Source organism: Adiantum capillus-veneris, chromosome 27, assembly GCF_014529385.1.
Source record: "Adiantum capillus-veneris isolate H3 chromosome 27, ASM1452938v2, whole genome shotgun sequence".
In the NCBI taxonomy this organism is placed as follows: Eukaryota; Viridiplantae; Streptophyta; class Polypodiopsida; order Polypodiales; family Pteridaceae; genus Adiantum; species Adiantum capillus-veneris.
In genome coordinates, this window is record NC_140957.1 from 24,525,553 (window position 1) to 24,542,250 (window position 16,698).

General features: G+C 42.5%; 1 protein-coding gene across 1 annotated transcript; it reads right to left on the minus strand.

Annotated features, from left to right (window-relative positions):
• Positions 1-15,424: 15,424 nt before the first annotated feature.
• On the minus strand, positions 15,425-16,114 carry LOC147421650 (uncharacterized). Its single transcript, XM_086503577.1, has one exon. The coding sequence runs from the start codon at positions 16,112-16,114 to the stop codon at positions 15,425-15,427; it is 690 nt and encodes a 229-aa protein (XP_086359703.1).
• Positions 16,115-16,698: the final 584 nt, after the last annotated feature.

The window sequence follows — 16,698 nt, forward strand, 5'->3', positions numbered from 1 at the left end:
CAACAAATCCACTTAGGTAGTGATGGCTGTTTTCAGATATGGAATTCCATCATAAGTTCATGGATGTATTGTGATTTTAGTGAGCCCAGAAAAAAAGTGGCCATCCCTATGGCTACATATTTTAATCTCCATTCCCTCCACCAACCTTCTCTTTGCTCTATATGCAAGGCTATGAAACTGGCATTCTCCTCCACCAGGAAGGAGTTGCTGGAGAATCTATTGCTCTCTCTCTCTCTCTCTCTCTCTCTCTCTCTCTCTCTCTCTCTCTCTCTCTCTCTCTCTCTCTCTCTCTCTCTCTCTCTCCTTTTCCTTGTGCGCATACCCTTGCAATGCTGCACAGACATAACCATGATTTTGGACTTCACATTCCCAAGCATGATTGTTACTTTCGATTGACCTTCCCTCAATATGTGCATGCATGGTTAGAGTGAAACAAATTGCATTTGATGATGAACAAAGACAAGATCAACACATAGCAACATTTCTAGCATTAGCAATAGCACACTTTGGCATTACCATTGGTTTAATAGAGCAAAACCATTTTCTTTAATAAACAAAACCATTTTGCATTACCGTTGATTCATTAAAGAAAAACCATTTGCCTACATAGGGCCATGCCGACACATTATAGAGGTTTGAGTGAGTGAGTGAGAGAGAGAGAGAGAGAGAGAGAGAGAGAGAGAGAGAGAGAGAGAGAGAGAGAGAGAGAGAGAGAGAGAGAGAGATCAATTATCTCTAACCCTGATCATGCAAGCAAGGTGATGAAAGAAGGGGCAAGACGTCCTGAAAAAGTGCACAAAAAGAAGTACATACAACATCCACATGACGAGAGAGTCAAATGAGAGTAGCATTGTCACTGGAATCTCTCTCTCTCTCTCTCTCTCTCTCTCTCTCTCTCTCTCTCTCTCTCTCTCTCTCTCTCTCTCTCTCTCTCTCTCTCTCTCTCTCTCTCTCTCTCTCTCTCTCTCTCGAACGCGCGCACACACATGCTACTCTCTCTCTCGAACGCACGCACACACATGCTACTCCTTTACCTACCAGGCCTAGTGCCTCTTCAACTCCTTAGGCATCACCTCCTCATGTCGATTGACCTCTTGGCTACTCACCACCTCGCTCCCCAGTTGTTGCCATGTGGAACATGTGAAAAGGCTTATCCATAATAAAGTAGAATAGACTACAATTGTATACCAAACTTTGGGTTACATGAGATGGAGGATGGGCATGCGTCATTTTTGTCGCGTCAAATTTCAATACAAAGCCTAGCAAAAATAACCAAAGAGCTTGCAAAATCATTTGTTGATGCATCTCTAATGCTCTACGCGGACTCCTGCTTGGTATGGCCACCATAGCTTGAGGCGTAAGAGATTTCCCGGCTGTGTAGTGTGAATTGGAATCCTTATTGCTCACCTATAAGTGGCTCACAACGCCTAGGCTAGCCCCCATTGATTTCTAGCTCGCGATGATCTGACTCCCCTCCCTACCGCTTGAGTGCGCAATGGTAGCAACAAAGAGTGCCTGCCCGTCTCTCTCTCTCCCCCATTCTCTATGTTGCGATAGGACGTTGGGACACTGGCGAGGAGTCTCATCGAGTTTTCACCTTATGCCCTCGTCAAGTGCGAAAGAGTGAGTACCACACTCTACTTGAGTGCTCAACTTTTGACCACATTAGGTCCTCTTTTCCCCATATATTCAGCCATGAGCTCTCCCTACATACCTTCCTCTCCCAACCATGATGCGGACTCTCTTATTGGCGACGCTCATTTCAGCCATTTTTGAGCATTGAGAGTCATGTATGACCTCCACTCACACCACGTGACATGTTCATTTGGTCCCAGAGGAAATTCTATACCATTAATGTGGCCTCCCATGGAATATTTTTTACCACTTTTGAACTTTTGGTTTGACCTCCGAGGACGATAATAGAAATCTCTCTCTCTCTCTCTCTCATCTTCACTTGCTACCTGTAAGCGGCTCCGGCTCACGATGCGCTAGCTAGTCCTCCGCTGATTTCCAGCTTGCGATGATCCTGCTCCCCTCCATGTTAATTTTGCCTCAGGATGTCACCTTTTCACCTCAGTTTCCTTACTTATTGCCATGTGTCATGGCCTGAATACTCCCTTCCATAATAGAGTAAATAGAAAGTAGTCTATTGCAAAGGTTTCAAAATCGTGAACGAAACATGGTTGAGCCTAACCCCCCATGCCAATCCCTTCCACTATAATGTCATGCTTACCCCACGCACAATCAGAGGAGCTAGAACATTGCATTAAAAATCTTGAAAAAACTCATAATTCTAATCCCCAACACATTTCTATGGTAAACACAATGGCTTTGACATAGCCATGGCACTAGAGTCACACTAGGTAAAGGGAGTGGAAAACATCCTCCACATTGAGATGTATTGTCACCAAGAGAGGAATAACAATGAGGTCCTTAGAAGCCACTACACTCAAGACAATGAGTGCCATTTCGGGACTTTGAAGAGGGTAATCGTGATTTTTGGATAAGACTTGGGCTGTTTTGAGTCGAACACCTTTAACACTAGGTTGGTAATGGGACACTTTTATGTCCTGGGACACTTTTATGTCCTGTTAAGTGACCATTTTCCTTGAATTATGTCAAGAGTTTCAAAATGTATTTTGAGGTGCTATCTAACTAGAAAGTTGTCTCATGAGCTGAAAAAAACTCGACATTTTTTTGGAATATCAATTCCATCTTTAACCTTGTCCTTGCACAACATTTCACAACCTAAACTGTGTGAAAAAACGGGTCCTATTTTTGGCTTTTTTCAACTTTTTGCAACTATACCACTCTAGAATTCATTTTTGTGAGGTCTATAATGCTAGAGAACTATCTTTAGTAGGCCTCAACATGTCCTGATGCTTCTAGGGAGAAATAAATATTAAAGTTGTAAGTTATGACCAAATTACAAAAATTGTCAAATCCTGTTTTTTAGCCAATTTTAGCCCTTCTCTAATTTTTTTGGTGGATTTCATGATATCCAAATGCATTTTTTATTTTCTATGTCACATATTGTAACATAAAGCTAATATTCCTTCAGTTCTGGGGCACCTAGTACCCTATTTTGCATAGTATACAACGATGGTTGATTTTTTCAATTATAGAAGAAAACGAAACATTCTAGTATATCAAGTATAGCTTTTTCATTATTGTTAGTTTCTTGTGACAACTACATGTATTTTGTAGGTAGTAACCATATCTAGTCATAAGGATCAAATTTGGCTAGATATTGAATAGTTTCTATGGGATTCTACAACTCATAATGTTGAACCCAGTTTTTTCATGTTTGCTGTATTTAGCACTTCATCTTTGTCCCCAAGATTCCCCTTGGTAAGAGATGTATTATTCTTTTGACATGCTCCATGGCTCCTTATGAACATAAAGGACAATAGGGAACTAAGAAAACATGCATATATTATTTGTATTGAGCATGGCTATAGAAACTTTGATGATAGGTTTGCAGAATGGTAAAAATTCAACTTTTTTGTACCTATTTATTTTGGCAAAACAAAAAATAGTGAGCGAGAAGCAATCATATGTTCTAATCACCAACCCATTGAAGTTAACTAGGGAATTTATCTCAAGTCCTACAAAAATCCCTAATCTTATTTTTATGCAACAAAATGTAAGAAATTATTGTTTTGATGAAAATGCACTGGTCCATCAACTTTGGAGGCTTGGTGTGACCAAAAGATGAGAAATTTTACAAGTTTCTTATTTTTTACATGTGTAGTAGGCCTTGAACTATAACCTCATGAAAGGATTTTACAAAATGAGTGGATCTACTATGGTTTTGGAGGTTTTTTTCAAAACCCTGAAAGGACACTTTTATGTCCTGTTAGGTTACCAACCTAGTGTTAAGGACACATTCAAATGACATCCATTGTCTTAATAACTAGATCAAGGGATGGACATTTGTTTTAATCCAACAAGAGTTTGTTTTTGGTCTACTTAAATGAATTTTCTCTTGCTAGAATTGGTCATTCTAGTGACAGAAAATAAAAATAGTAGAAGGGCCAATTATGTACAACAGGCAAAAGGAATGTATTTGTGAGCTAGAGAGTTCCAAAACTTAAATACATTCTTCACAAGTGAAAACAAAATTTGATAAGGATTCAATCAGGATCTTATGGGACAAAGACGGGATATTAACAAGTCCAAAAGAGTCCAAAACGGATCCCGAAAGCCTCCGAAAGTAAAAAAGATAACCAAAAGGTGGGAATGAGAGCTAAGGTGTTATGATACACACTTGCCAATCTAAAGCTATGTGGAGATAAGGTATGTGGTACACAAGCCTCCCATGCAAAAGATAAGGTGAGAGGAGTGGCTCTTAAAAATACAAAATTGGTTTTTCAAAACCTAGGATAAGTATTTTTGGAATAACTAAAAAAAAAAGTGTTTTCGTACATAGGGGCCGCTTGGCTTATAAAAAACGGCAAGATGAAGAACTTTGTAGGTTTTTCATTTGAGGACTGCAAGAGGGAGTTTTCTGCGGTTTTTTGTAGGACTGCGCTAGAGAGAGCAGGGACACTTATGTCTTCCTGTCTCATGAAGCTCCATGCAATCCTCAGCCCAAAGAAGCTCTCTATGCTCTCCTCAAGGCTCATCATCTTATCTTTCTCTCTCTCCCACACAAGTCTCTATAGTTATGGTTGCTCAAGTTTATACTATTTAACTATGCAGGTTACTCTTCTCAATGCTTACATATCTTCTTTCCAACCCGATTCTTGCTTAATCCCAACAGATTCTATCGCCTGCAAGGTGTTTAGGGCCTTGGTATTGAGTTCAACGAGGTGTTTTAGGTGAAAGTTGTAATCGCAAACTCTTGTCCACAATACTACATGGAGGACTATTGGGGACAAGTCAAACATGTTTATCAAGTAGCTGCTCTTGCAACAAGAGGACAAAATATCAATCTCGCTGCTAAGAGACCACCTCTTCAATGCTATGAGTGTGGAGGTCCACCTCGTGTAGCTGTGTGTCCTATTAGACTACAAAAGAATGCCAAACTAGTGCATACCAATCAAGGGAGCACATCTACAATGCCGATACTCATGTGTAATCGATGTGGCATAGATCATTTGATTGCCCAAGGTCCTAATAATCCGAATGCACCAAACATCACACCATTAAACTTAATTGAGATTACATAGGTGCCATCACAAAGTACATTGGTACCAGTAAATGTACTCACACGATCGATGCTCCAAAACCAAGATTATAATCTTGAAGAAAGAGACATGACCTCAGTCGCCCGATCCAAGAAGAAGAAGAAAACACAAAGGAAGAGATCACAAAAGGTAACGAAGTCAAACCCTAGTTCAAAGACTAACATAGGGACTAGTGATGACCCGTGTATATGAACGACGCTGAAAATGATTTTGATTCAGGTGAGACCATGGAGACTAAAACGACCAGTAGAAAAGAAAAAAACAAGGATGATCATGATGAGCCACAATGGACATAACCCATGGAACGTAGGAAGAATATCGGAACTTACCCAAACCCTATAGAGAAGATCGAGTGAGTCAATCAATTAGGGAGTTTGGTAGAAGAGACCCAAAGGGAGCTAGAACCAACACCTAGGAAGATCCAAATTACAGACACAATATCTCCTACATGAAATCAACCTCACAAAGACCATAGACCTTCAGCCGTACCTAGTGTCATCCAAGAAGAAAGTGACTTTAAGTCATTGGGAAGTGGGCGTACTCCCTTCTTGTTGGAGAGAATGTTTATAGAGGGATTACTTGACTCTATTGAAGAAATGGAGATCCCATCTTCCCCATGTCAAGGGACTGAAGGCCAAAAAGTTCCGTTAAATATTGCCAAATTTATGGATTTCATAGCTTCAAAAGTTAGAACCACCATCATGTCTAAACTATATGGAGACCCCGAGCTATTCCTAGCTCTTCGAGCTTTCCTCAATGGAGAACTGAAGGTCAGGTTACCACAATTTTGTAGATAGGTCTAATGAAGTGCCAGTGGAGGAGAAACCTTAGATCCACAACCTAACCTGAATGAGAAATCTGTTTTTGAAATACCTATCAACAAATCAGGACAATACTTTGAAGGTGATGAATCCAATGCGACCCTACCAATCACTACCAAAGGATTAACGGTGAATGGAATCCTTGATGGGGGCGCTGGGGTTAGCATTGTGACTAAAAATTGTTGGGAATCTATGGGGAGACCTCATATTGGGACTACAAACATAGTTGTAAAGATGGCCAATGGGACCATTGTTAAACCTATTGGGATGCTAGAAGATCTCAAGATCAAGGTTCTTGGACACAAGAAAGACACACCTTCATTTTTCCAAGCACACTATGTCATCTGAGATAATATTAGGACGTCCTTTCATGAGGGAAGCAAAATGGTGCATGAATGGTCTAAAAACCATGTCTACTTACAGTTCCAAGACTCTATTATGCGAGTTGATCTTGTGACTGATCGAGCATATCCTCTGGGAAATGGATTTATAATTGACCATCGATCTAACACCACGATTCACTCGGCCCCATTGCGGTATTGTTACACGTGTAAAAAGGACACTGATGTTGGAGAAGATTCCCCTTATATGGATGTTACATCCTTTCATGAGGGAAGAAAAATGGTGCATGAATGGTCTAAAAACCATGTCTACTTACAGTTCCAAGACTCTATCATTCGAGTTGTTCTTGTGACTGGTCGAGCACATCCTCTAGGAAATGGATTTATAATTGACCATCGATCTAACACCACAATTCACTTGGCCCCATTGCAAGGACACTAATGTTGGAGAAGATTCCCCTTATATGGATGTTCTACCTGGAATGACTGAGTCTGACACGTAGACTGGGTCCACCTGGTAGCAACCATAGACACTTGGATAAATAGAGGGACAACTTGTGTAACACCTGAGGGGGACGAAGTGCCACAACTTGTACCTTTAAATATGATAGGAGCAATGCATATAGCTTCTGATGACCTACCAGATGAAGGCTTGACTGACATTGGAACCAGTAGCGTCTCAGAAGAATATAGCCAACACAATTTGGAGTTGGAATCATGAGTTGAAATTGACTCCGAGGACGAAGAATCCGAGTTAAATGTGGGGACAAACCACTCAAGGCCGAGTGGTACCCTAGATGACAAGCTATCCTGGAGAGGAGAAGACACGAGTAGCAATTCATCTAGCGACTCTGCACTAGAGATTGGCCATAATAAAAAATTAGACAAGAGGAGTAAGCACTATAAGAGGCAACGATATCGAGCCAATGTACGTGCTAGGGTAAATGAAAAGAAATCTACTGCAGAATGGCTCACTTATATGGGGCATGTGATGCTCATCGGAAGTTGGTAGATAATTGGGGTGAATACCTTCAAAGCGTCATGTAGTGCAGCCCACAACCCATTGAGATTGCACAATTAGAGGCGGTAGAGAAGCCAAAGTTGAGTTGTACTATAAGGAGACGCCAAAACCGAGAGTTAGCTCAACAACTAAGGGAAGTGGAAGCAAAATTGCACTCCACAACACAACCATATCCCATGGACTTACACCTTGCACTTGATCATTTCAAATCCTACACCACGGAGGAGCATAAGGTTGTGTATACAAAGCCCAAAGAACGCATACTAATGGAAGTAATAGATTCTATGATTGTCCGATGGTAGTTTAGAGGACCAAGCTAAAATCGCTTTTATAGTTGAATTTGGAGTGCTCGCATTTTGTGTTGTGGCTTTTGGCTTAACTAATGCCCCTGCTACATTTCAAAGATTAATAAACACAGCTTTTAGGAAATATTTAAGGGAGTTTTGCAAAGCGTTTTTAGATGACCTTTGTGTTTATTCTTCGTGGAAAGAACATCTATCATGTTTACAAAAAGTATTTGAAAGGTGCAAATTGTATCGCATCTCATTGAACCCTTTCAAATGCCAATTTTGGATTAAGCATGGAGTCCATTTAGAGCATATTGTGTGCGAGAATGGGATTTCCTCATATGAAAGCAAAATTAAAGCCATTGCTAATTTACCACCACCTACAAACTATAAGGGAGTCCAAAGATTCATGGGGCATGTTGGTCATTATCGACGGTTTATTTTAACTTTGCTAAGATAGCTTGTCCATTGTACAAGCTTCTTATCCAGTTTCACTAGACTGAGGAGTGTGACCATGCCTATGAATTATTAAAAAGGGCCCTAACAAGTGCTCCAATCCTGCGAGTGTCCGATTGGAACGTAATTTTCCATGTGCATATTGATGCATCAAACTTTGCTATTGGGCGTGTTTTAGCTCAACCAGGAGAACATAAATTGGACTATCCCATTAGCTTTGCAAGTTGCCAAGTGAATGATGCTGAGAGGAACTACACCACTGCAGAGCGGAAAGGTTTAGCTATGATTTATGTAGTAAATAAATTTTGCTATTACCTTCTTGCCAACAAGTTTGTTTTTTATGTGGATCATCAAGCGTTGTTGTATATAATAAACAAACCATGTTCCACGGGAAGAATTACGCGATGGTCTTTAATTCTTCTTGAGTTTTATTTTACCGTTATGGTGAGACTCGATGACAAATTGCCCGATACTTCCCTATTCCTAGTTGAGACCATGCCTGAATGGAGTGAGAAGATTGTAAACTTTTTAGTTAATGGTTTTCCACCCAAGGAGCTTCGTAAGGATATAACTCGAAAGCTACTAAAGGAATGTGAACCTTATTCTCTAATTGCAGGTACTCTCTACAAGCTAGGGAAGGACGATATTCTTAGACAATGTGCTCCCGAGGATGAGTATTTGTACATACTGCAAGAAGCACACATGGGCATAGCTGGAGGACATTTTTCAGGACAACTAACTGTTAAGAAGGTGTTGCAATTAGGCTATTGGTGGCCCACCTTATTCAAGGATGTATCACTTTTTGCAAAGGGATGTGATGAATTCCAACGTTACAAGACCACACAACGGAAGGATCGGATGCCCTTACATCCTATTAAAGTGTCCCAACCATTTGAAAAATGGGGTTTAGACTTTGTAGGCCCAATTAGTCCGGCAGCCCATAACACCCAAACCCGATATATTATTGTTGTGACTGACTATGTGACAAAGTGGATAGAAACTAAGGCGATACGCAAGGTTGATGCAAGGTCAACCACTAAGTTTCTCTTTGAGAACATTATCACGCAATTTTTCAAATTGTGAGCGATAATGGCACTCATTTTATAAATAAAATGATATAAGGAACTCACAACAAGCTTCATGATATCCCACTATAAGTCATCACCTTATTATCCACAAGCAAATGGCCAAGTTGAGAGTACCAACAAGACTTTAATTTCTATCTTGACCAAGACCGTAGAGGCTCATCACACCGATTGGGATTCAAAGCTAACGTCGGCTCTATGGGCTTATTGTATTGCGTATAAAGTGGCCATTAATGTATACCATTCAAAATGATACTTCCTAGGCTTATGTTTTCCTCCATAGCACCCGCAGGCATGACCAAAAAGCTTTGAGCCACGACCCCGTTGTCATAACTGACAGGAGTGTGCAAGATTCCAAGGACAACAGTTTTCTCTTGTTAATACCATTGACTTGGATGGCATTCTCGGATAAAGACGGCTTTCCTAACTGACACCACACTCCACAGGATAACAGATTATGTTTAGGTTATGTGTCCAATAAAGAGTTAGATAGCACTTTCCCATAGGTTCTATTTAACTCGATGGGGTATCGTAGAGGTGGCTCAAAATCTACCAAATTGTTCTTAGATTCAACTTGAAATGCATGTGTAACTCCTGGTTTGGCCTCTTGTTGGCGCCTAATATGTTGTTGTCACTCATGAGCCTCGGCTTGAGCTTGTATCTTTTTCAATTTTGATTGTGCCTTGGTTGCCTTTTTCTGATGAATGGCACGTAGCTCCTCTTGGCCTAAAGGATCATAGTATCTTTTAAATTTACTCCTATTGAAGAATACAATGGTTTCCACTCCATCAAGAGTTTCCACACGAATGGTACCTTGTGGGGTGAATTCACATACTCTATATGGTCCTTTTCCCACATATTTCAGCTTTTTCTTCTTGTTACGCACTCCATACATAAGAACTTTATCCCCAACCTTGATATCCTTGTTCTTTAAATGACGATCAAACCATTTATTTTGCCTATCGTTCTCCACAAGTGCATTTTGCACAGCCAATTGCCTCTCTTCATCTAAGCGCTCAAGGATATATACTAAAGAGTTACCATCCCATATATACAACAAAGTGTACTATCAATAGAGGAATGAGCCTCCCTCGAGTCCCCCAACATCCCAGCCCGATTCAGTAGTACTTTTTAATCTAAGCAAGCAACTGGGGCTGTCACAAGTCCTCTATTTCCCCCGCAGATGGCCTCACCACAGCCACCATCGAGGGCCCACCCTCCCATGGACGCTACTGCACCGCAAGGTAACCCCCTTCTGTGATTCTCCCCACTTCAATTATCAAACAACATGAAACCGAGTATGTTTCCAAGGCTATCATTGGGTATTTCTTTGGTCCGCTCCACCACTCGAAGCCCTCAAAGCAGCTCCAAGGGGTTTAACAACAACTTTTATGTTTTCCTCCTCAAAGACGAATCTGTGGCCATCAAGCTCCTCGGTGCAGGATAGTGGATGTTCCGCCATTCTCCGGTCTACCTAGTGAGGTGGACTCCATCCTTCACACCCACATCAAACCCTCGGTCTTCCTGGTTTGGGTTTAGCTACCTAACTTGCCTCTTCACTACCAGCCCCTCATTAGGTCCATTGTGAACCCCTTGACAACATCCTGCCCGCGGGGGGGGCTTTGATAGGAATCATAGGATGTCTCTCTCTCTCTCTCTCTCTCTCTCTCTCTCTCTCTCTCTCTCTCTCTCTCTCTCTCTCTAAGACCGCGGGGGACTAGACCATGCAACTCTCCACCTAACCGTGCCATATATAGACTCCTAGCCCCTAAATATAGCGCCCCTTGACCGCATGTCCATCCTGGCCCTTGGCCCTGCCCTTGGCTGACATTACTCCCCCCTTTGGAGAAGCGTTTTCGTCCTCGAAAACACAAGTGGTAGTATCTTCGTAAGAACACTGATGTTTTCCTTATTGGCATCCTCTACACGGGCCAATTGTCCATATGACCGATACCTGGTGCAGTGAGGAGGTTCAATGAAACCAAGAGCAACATCTTGATTTTCAACATTGTTGTCCTTTTGCAACCACCCGTATCTAAATGGTAAGTCATGATAACTCATGTGAGTATCTTGAAAAGCTCATAGCTACTAAAAGATAGAATAGGGAGTGTCCTCATGTCAGACTTCTGAACATTTTGGAACACACAGAACCACATGTTCACCCCTAACAAAGGTTACATGCCAACATACTCTGTCAGCACACCTACTAAGTCCTTGACTTATGAAACTATCGGTATCCAACCCCACCACAACAGGTGTTCAAAGTTGAAAACCTAACCTAAGAAAATTCTAGAATAAGGAGAGAATCACCTATTCAAAATGCATTGTGCTAACGTATGCTCTTAGCAGATCCTTTAGCACGGTTTACTAACGTATGCGCTTAGCATATCCTTTAGTACTAAATAGAATACTTGTAAGCTGCCCATCCAACGTGGGATGAATAACAGCAGTAAGAGTGAGGTACTTTCCCCAACCACTTACAGACAGTTTTCCACGACTGACGACAAACTATGACTCAACCATTGAGTATCCAGCCATATACTCGATATAGAATGGAGACAACCAACTAGGTTGAAGGTAGATTGGAGGTTCCAGCAACCAATCACTAACATCCATACTCAGCCATCACCTTGTATGGTAGGGTGTAAACTCATACGAAATCTGCAAGAGAGATTGCACTAGCAATGCAAAAGGGTGCAGAAAGAATAAAGTCCATGTATTTGCATGCCGCTCCAAATAAATTTGTGTTAAACACTAGGGCCCATAACACCCAGTGTGCATGCATTTAACACAAACATATCCAAACCACAATTCCATGACGAGACTTTCCACGATACTTACGTGAAAATCTTGCAACAAAGTTGGACCATAATAGAATGTGACAACCCGGTCACACCTAGGAACCAACCATGAGACCTTCTCATGAACGTAGCATACTTTGCAGCAAAAGTTGGACCATAATAGAATGTGACAACCCGGTCACACCTAGGAACCAACCATGAGACATTCTCATGAACGTAGCATACTTTGCTATATGTAGAAACGACCCTCCGTTAAGGTGGTTTCACAGCACTTGTAATCACAACAAGTCTGTACTTAGTACCCGACAAATTTTGGCCACTGAAATTGTTCCTGATACTATGTGCGTTAATTGGTCTAATGAACGGATGCGACCAGCACCTAGGGACTTCGTCGCGACACATCATTTCGAATTGGGCGCCAGTGTCAGTCCCAGAGACTCATATTCTCCACATGTGGAATATGTCTCAAGTAAGGATGCCAGGAAAAGTGACATCCATCAAGTACGAGTTGTACTTGTGTGTGGAGGTAACTACGAACACTCTGCGACACGAGTGAGAGGGACCCTCATTATCATGCTCCACACTGGCTAAACCAAGCTCCTTGAGTTCCTAAACCATGTTGTATCCCATGTGACAACATGTGCCAAATCGAACCCTACAAGTAGGTTCGTAACAACAGAAGGCAAAAAGGTAGATTGGACACTTGGCCCAAAATACTTTGTGCTGACATGCCCTTGGCATGGCTCTGTAACATTCAAGCGTACTTATACGTCTTGAAAAACCAAGTAAAGCATACTGAAAAAGGAATAACACCAAATCAATAGATGCGTACCTGGAGATTTGAACGGAATGTTCACTTACCCGTATTCAAACGGAGAGGAGCACGTCTCCTACGTGAAAAAAAACAAATAGTATTGCACTGGAAACCATGGGTGTTGCCCTCGCAATCCAACCCCTTTGGTTAACATCTACGTAGTCAAACCCCTTGGTAAGACCCTCCATAGAAACTGCACAACTAGCAGGTAACGGTTATCAACATAGTCAACCGTATACATATTGATTGGAATCAACCAAAAGTTGAATTTGTCCACTACCGCGTGGTAGATTGCGAAATTCGTTCCTTGAAAGGCTAACGGGGAGAGATCAAACTGTGATCCTCAATGCCTATGGGATGATGTAGCAGTCACCCGCCGGGTCGTACCCCAAAACAATATGTCCATAGACACTCCGAAGTGCTATAGAGAGAACATGGAATCCACACAAGTGGACTGCCTAGCTCTGGTGGACAGCCATGCTGTCACAACTGATTGCTGCATCTATACTTCCTTGTATAGATCAGCTGCTATGAGTTGAAGATTTATCAAAAACTCAACTTGAGTGTTGCACTGAAATCATGTAGTGCAAAAATGACACTGTAAACATCCTGAATGACAAGACCTTTGCTTGTCCATTAACGTCAATGTATACTTCCCTGGGTAGATCTGTTCACTCTTGAAAACAATCACCCAAAGAATGCCAATAGTTGGGTCTTACCCTTGGCCTAACAATGGCTCTTAGTCTGTGTGTCTCATAGCCCTTGTGCAAATTAGTGTTCAATGGACGAACCGATGAAGACTAATTTGAGTAGCATCTTAGCCACGTGCTAGCGAAAAGTTAGAGCACCTTGGCTCAGGCTGACTCACAAGAAAAACACGTATCAAAAGCTTCTTAGAAGATTTTCATTATTTCCTTAAAAAGAGAGAACGAGAGAGAAGAAGAGCATGCTGGGCTGCGGAACTTTCCTTGAACAACTATGATGTGTATAGTTGATTGCCATGCTCATGTGCATCTTATGCCTAACATGCAGCGTATCCTAGAAGCATGCAACAAGTTTCTGCTATGACTCTCTCATTGAGAGAGGTAACAGAAAAACACAACCACATCTTGATCTACCTACCTTGCAGGGTCGTGGTTGTATGAAAATGACGTAGCATTGGCACTTTGCCTGTGAAATAAGTCCTAGATTTAGGTTCCTTTTAGTGTTGTTGGGTGTTGATAGAAACCAACCATCAGGTTCAACAATCCATCACTGAGTCTGTCCTTGACAGAGTTGCGAGTGTGATAGCGGAAGCATAATGCATAAAGTGGTGGAAGCCATGCCACCTTCTTAGCATGCCTTGTATGCAAAAACGTAAGCCCTTGGCTACTATAACGGTCTCAAGCGTGAGAACCAAAATCATAAGTGCTTTGCACAGAATAAACTAGTACGGATTCTGTGAGCTGACATTCCCTATTTTGCCAGTTCCCCAAACTTGTGTGCCAAAGCCCTTGATTCCAAATCAATGGCAGTATCTCGGCACAAGGGAGAAGCCATGCCAAAGCACTTTGCTTTGCACAATGATAGTAATTGTCATGAAATTTTGTAGGAGAAAACTTGCTCACAGATGGCTCATAGCCATATGTGGATGTCGGATAGATGGCTCATAGCCATATGTGGCTGTCGGATAGATGGCTCATAGCCATATCTGATGTCTCCTAGATGGTTGATAGCCATATTTGTTGTGCAAGTGGGAGTTGGCGTGTACACAACTACGCTCTCTTGCGCCATATATGCCCGTTGGGCATGAAATGAAATAACTTGCAAGCATATTGTCAAATCCTTCCCAATTTTGTATGCTCCGAGCATAGCCCAAACGTGGGGAAGCTCAATGCAAGATGCAGAAATTGAAGCCTTGCTTCATATAACTATGTCTGGCCTCGTTGCCAACAAATACTATTGACGACATATGCCATAACAAAGAGAATCAACCTTGTCGATCATGTACAAAAAATTGACCTTGTCAAGCAATTTCAACTGAAAGTGGTTAGCTCTGGGCTAGCATCTTTGTCGGCTTCTAAAAGCAATGACAAGAGGTCGGCCATGCCGAGCTCTATGCACCCTTCATGAAGCCGAGCCATAGGGTGTGCCGTTCTCCTTGAGATTCCATGGGCATCAAAAGTGAACTGTTGATGATCCGTGTAGCAGATCAGGGCTGCAAGTACTCAAGCCATGCTTGAGCCATGTTGGAATGTGAAACAGTGATTCGATGCCAACAAAATGGTAATGCTTAAAACAACTGTCACAAGCCGTGCTTGTGCTGGGAGTGTCTAAATTGCACTCATATATGTTGTAGGCAAGTATATGAGGCTTGTCATGCTTGTTCTAACCACATAAGCACCTTGTGCTTGGCATGTGTGGAAAAATAGTTGTCACCAGCCTTGCTTGTGGATGCGAGGCCAAAACACTTACTCGTCTAGTGCATGCAAAAATTACACAGCATGTCTGAAAAACTTTAGCAAACAAAAACCAAATCTATGCATACCTTGCCTTTGAAGGTCAAAGAGCTACAACAGTCGTCATCGCACTTGCTTGCTTGCTTGGTTGCATGCAACCATAATCACCTAACCTTGCTTTTGTGTTGACGGGTAGCCCTTTCGATTGCCATGGCGACAAGCCCCAGGAGTCTGTTGCCTCGACTGTAAAGAATGCCCGTCGTAGAAACGGTGTGTGCTTTCCTGAGCAAAACGCCGAGGGTGGAATGCCGAGGTCGAATACAATTGTCTGCAGATATATGCAAAAAATTCTGTGTGAAAAACGGCCCATACAACCTTGCCGATGCCGTGTCTTAGTCGCAGCCCTGGCCGATTTCGAGAAGGAGACAGTGTCCTGTGGTGTGGCGGGGCCCTTGGGATGGCCCGTGGGCACCCTAGGGCGCCCACCAATGTAAAAAGAAAGTAAAAAGAAGACGTTTTTGGACGATGGCAGCAACTGCTGCCTGCGCAGGCCAAAAACCTTGCATGGGGACGCGCTACAGGCGCTGGCTGGCCAAGAGAATGTGTCGACATCGCTTCCTTGGCCCAGGGCGATTCTCTAGAGACCATGCATGGCCGATTTGATTCAGGTCGCCGACACACCCTCGTCCATGCTAGGGTTGTTGCCCACGGTTCTCTGTGCCGAGAAATCTTGCCATGACCGGTTGAAGATGAGAGAGAGATAAAAGCCAAAGAGCCATGCATTCCTTTGCTTTCCCTCTCTGCCATGGCCTTCTTGCAGCACGACCTTGCCATGCATCCATGAAAGGACTCTGCCATGCTGCTCCTTTGTCGCCGAAAGGAGGGCGAGCTTCCATGAACCGTAGAGAGAGAGAGAGAGAGAGAGAGAGAGAGAGAGAGAGAGAGAGAGAGAGAGAGAGAGAGAACGAAGATCCATGGCCTCCATGCCTCTTTCTTCCTCCCCCTTCTCCCCTGATCTCTGATACCAGTGTAAGACCGCGGGGGACTGGACCATGCAACTCTCCACCCAACCGTGCCATATATAGACTCCTAGCCCCTAAATATAGCGCCCCTTGACCGCATGTCCATCCTGGCCCTTGGCCCTGCCCTTGGCCTGACATTCTCTCTCTCTCTCTCTCTCTCTCTCTCTCTCTCTCTCTCTGTATCCTGCTAATGGATAGATGACTCTTCATCTATGGTAACTACCTGGGGTACCTTTTACCCCTCGATACTATTGATAACACTGATATCTCTCCCTTTTGGAAATTTATCTTGCAAACTTCCAAGGGAAGAGCCTTTTTTCTCTAACTCTCTTTCCCTCTACACCCAGATAGGAATAATTGGGAATTCTATCGTGAAGTATCATTGGGCTTCTCGCAACCCTGATAAAATATCTCTCTTGT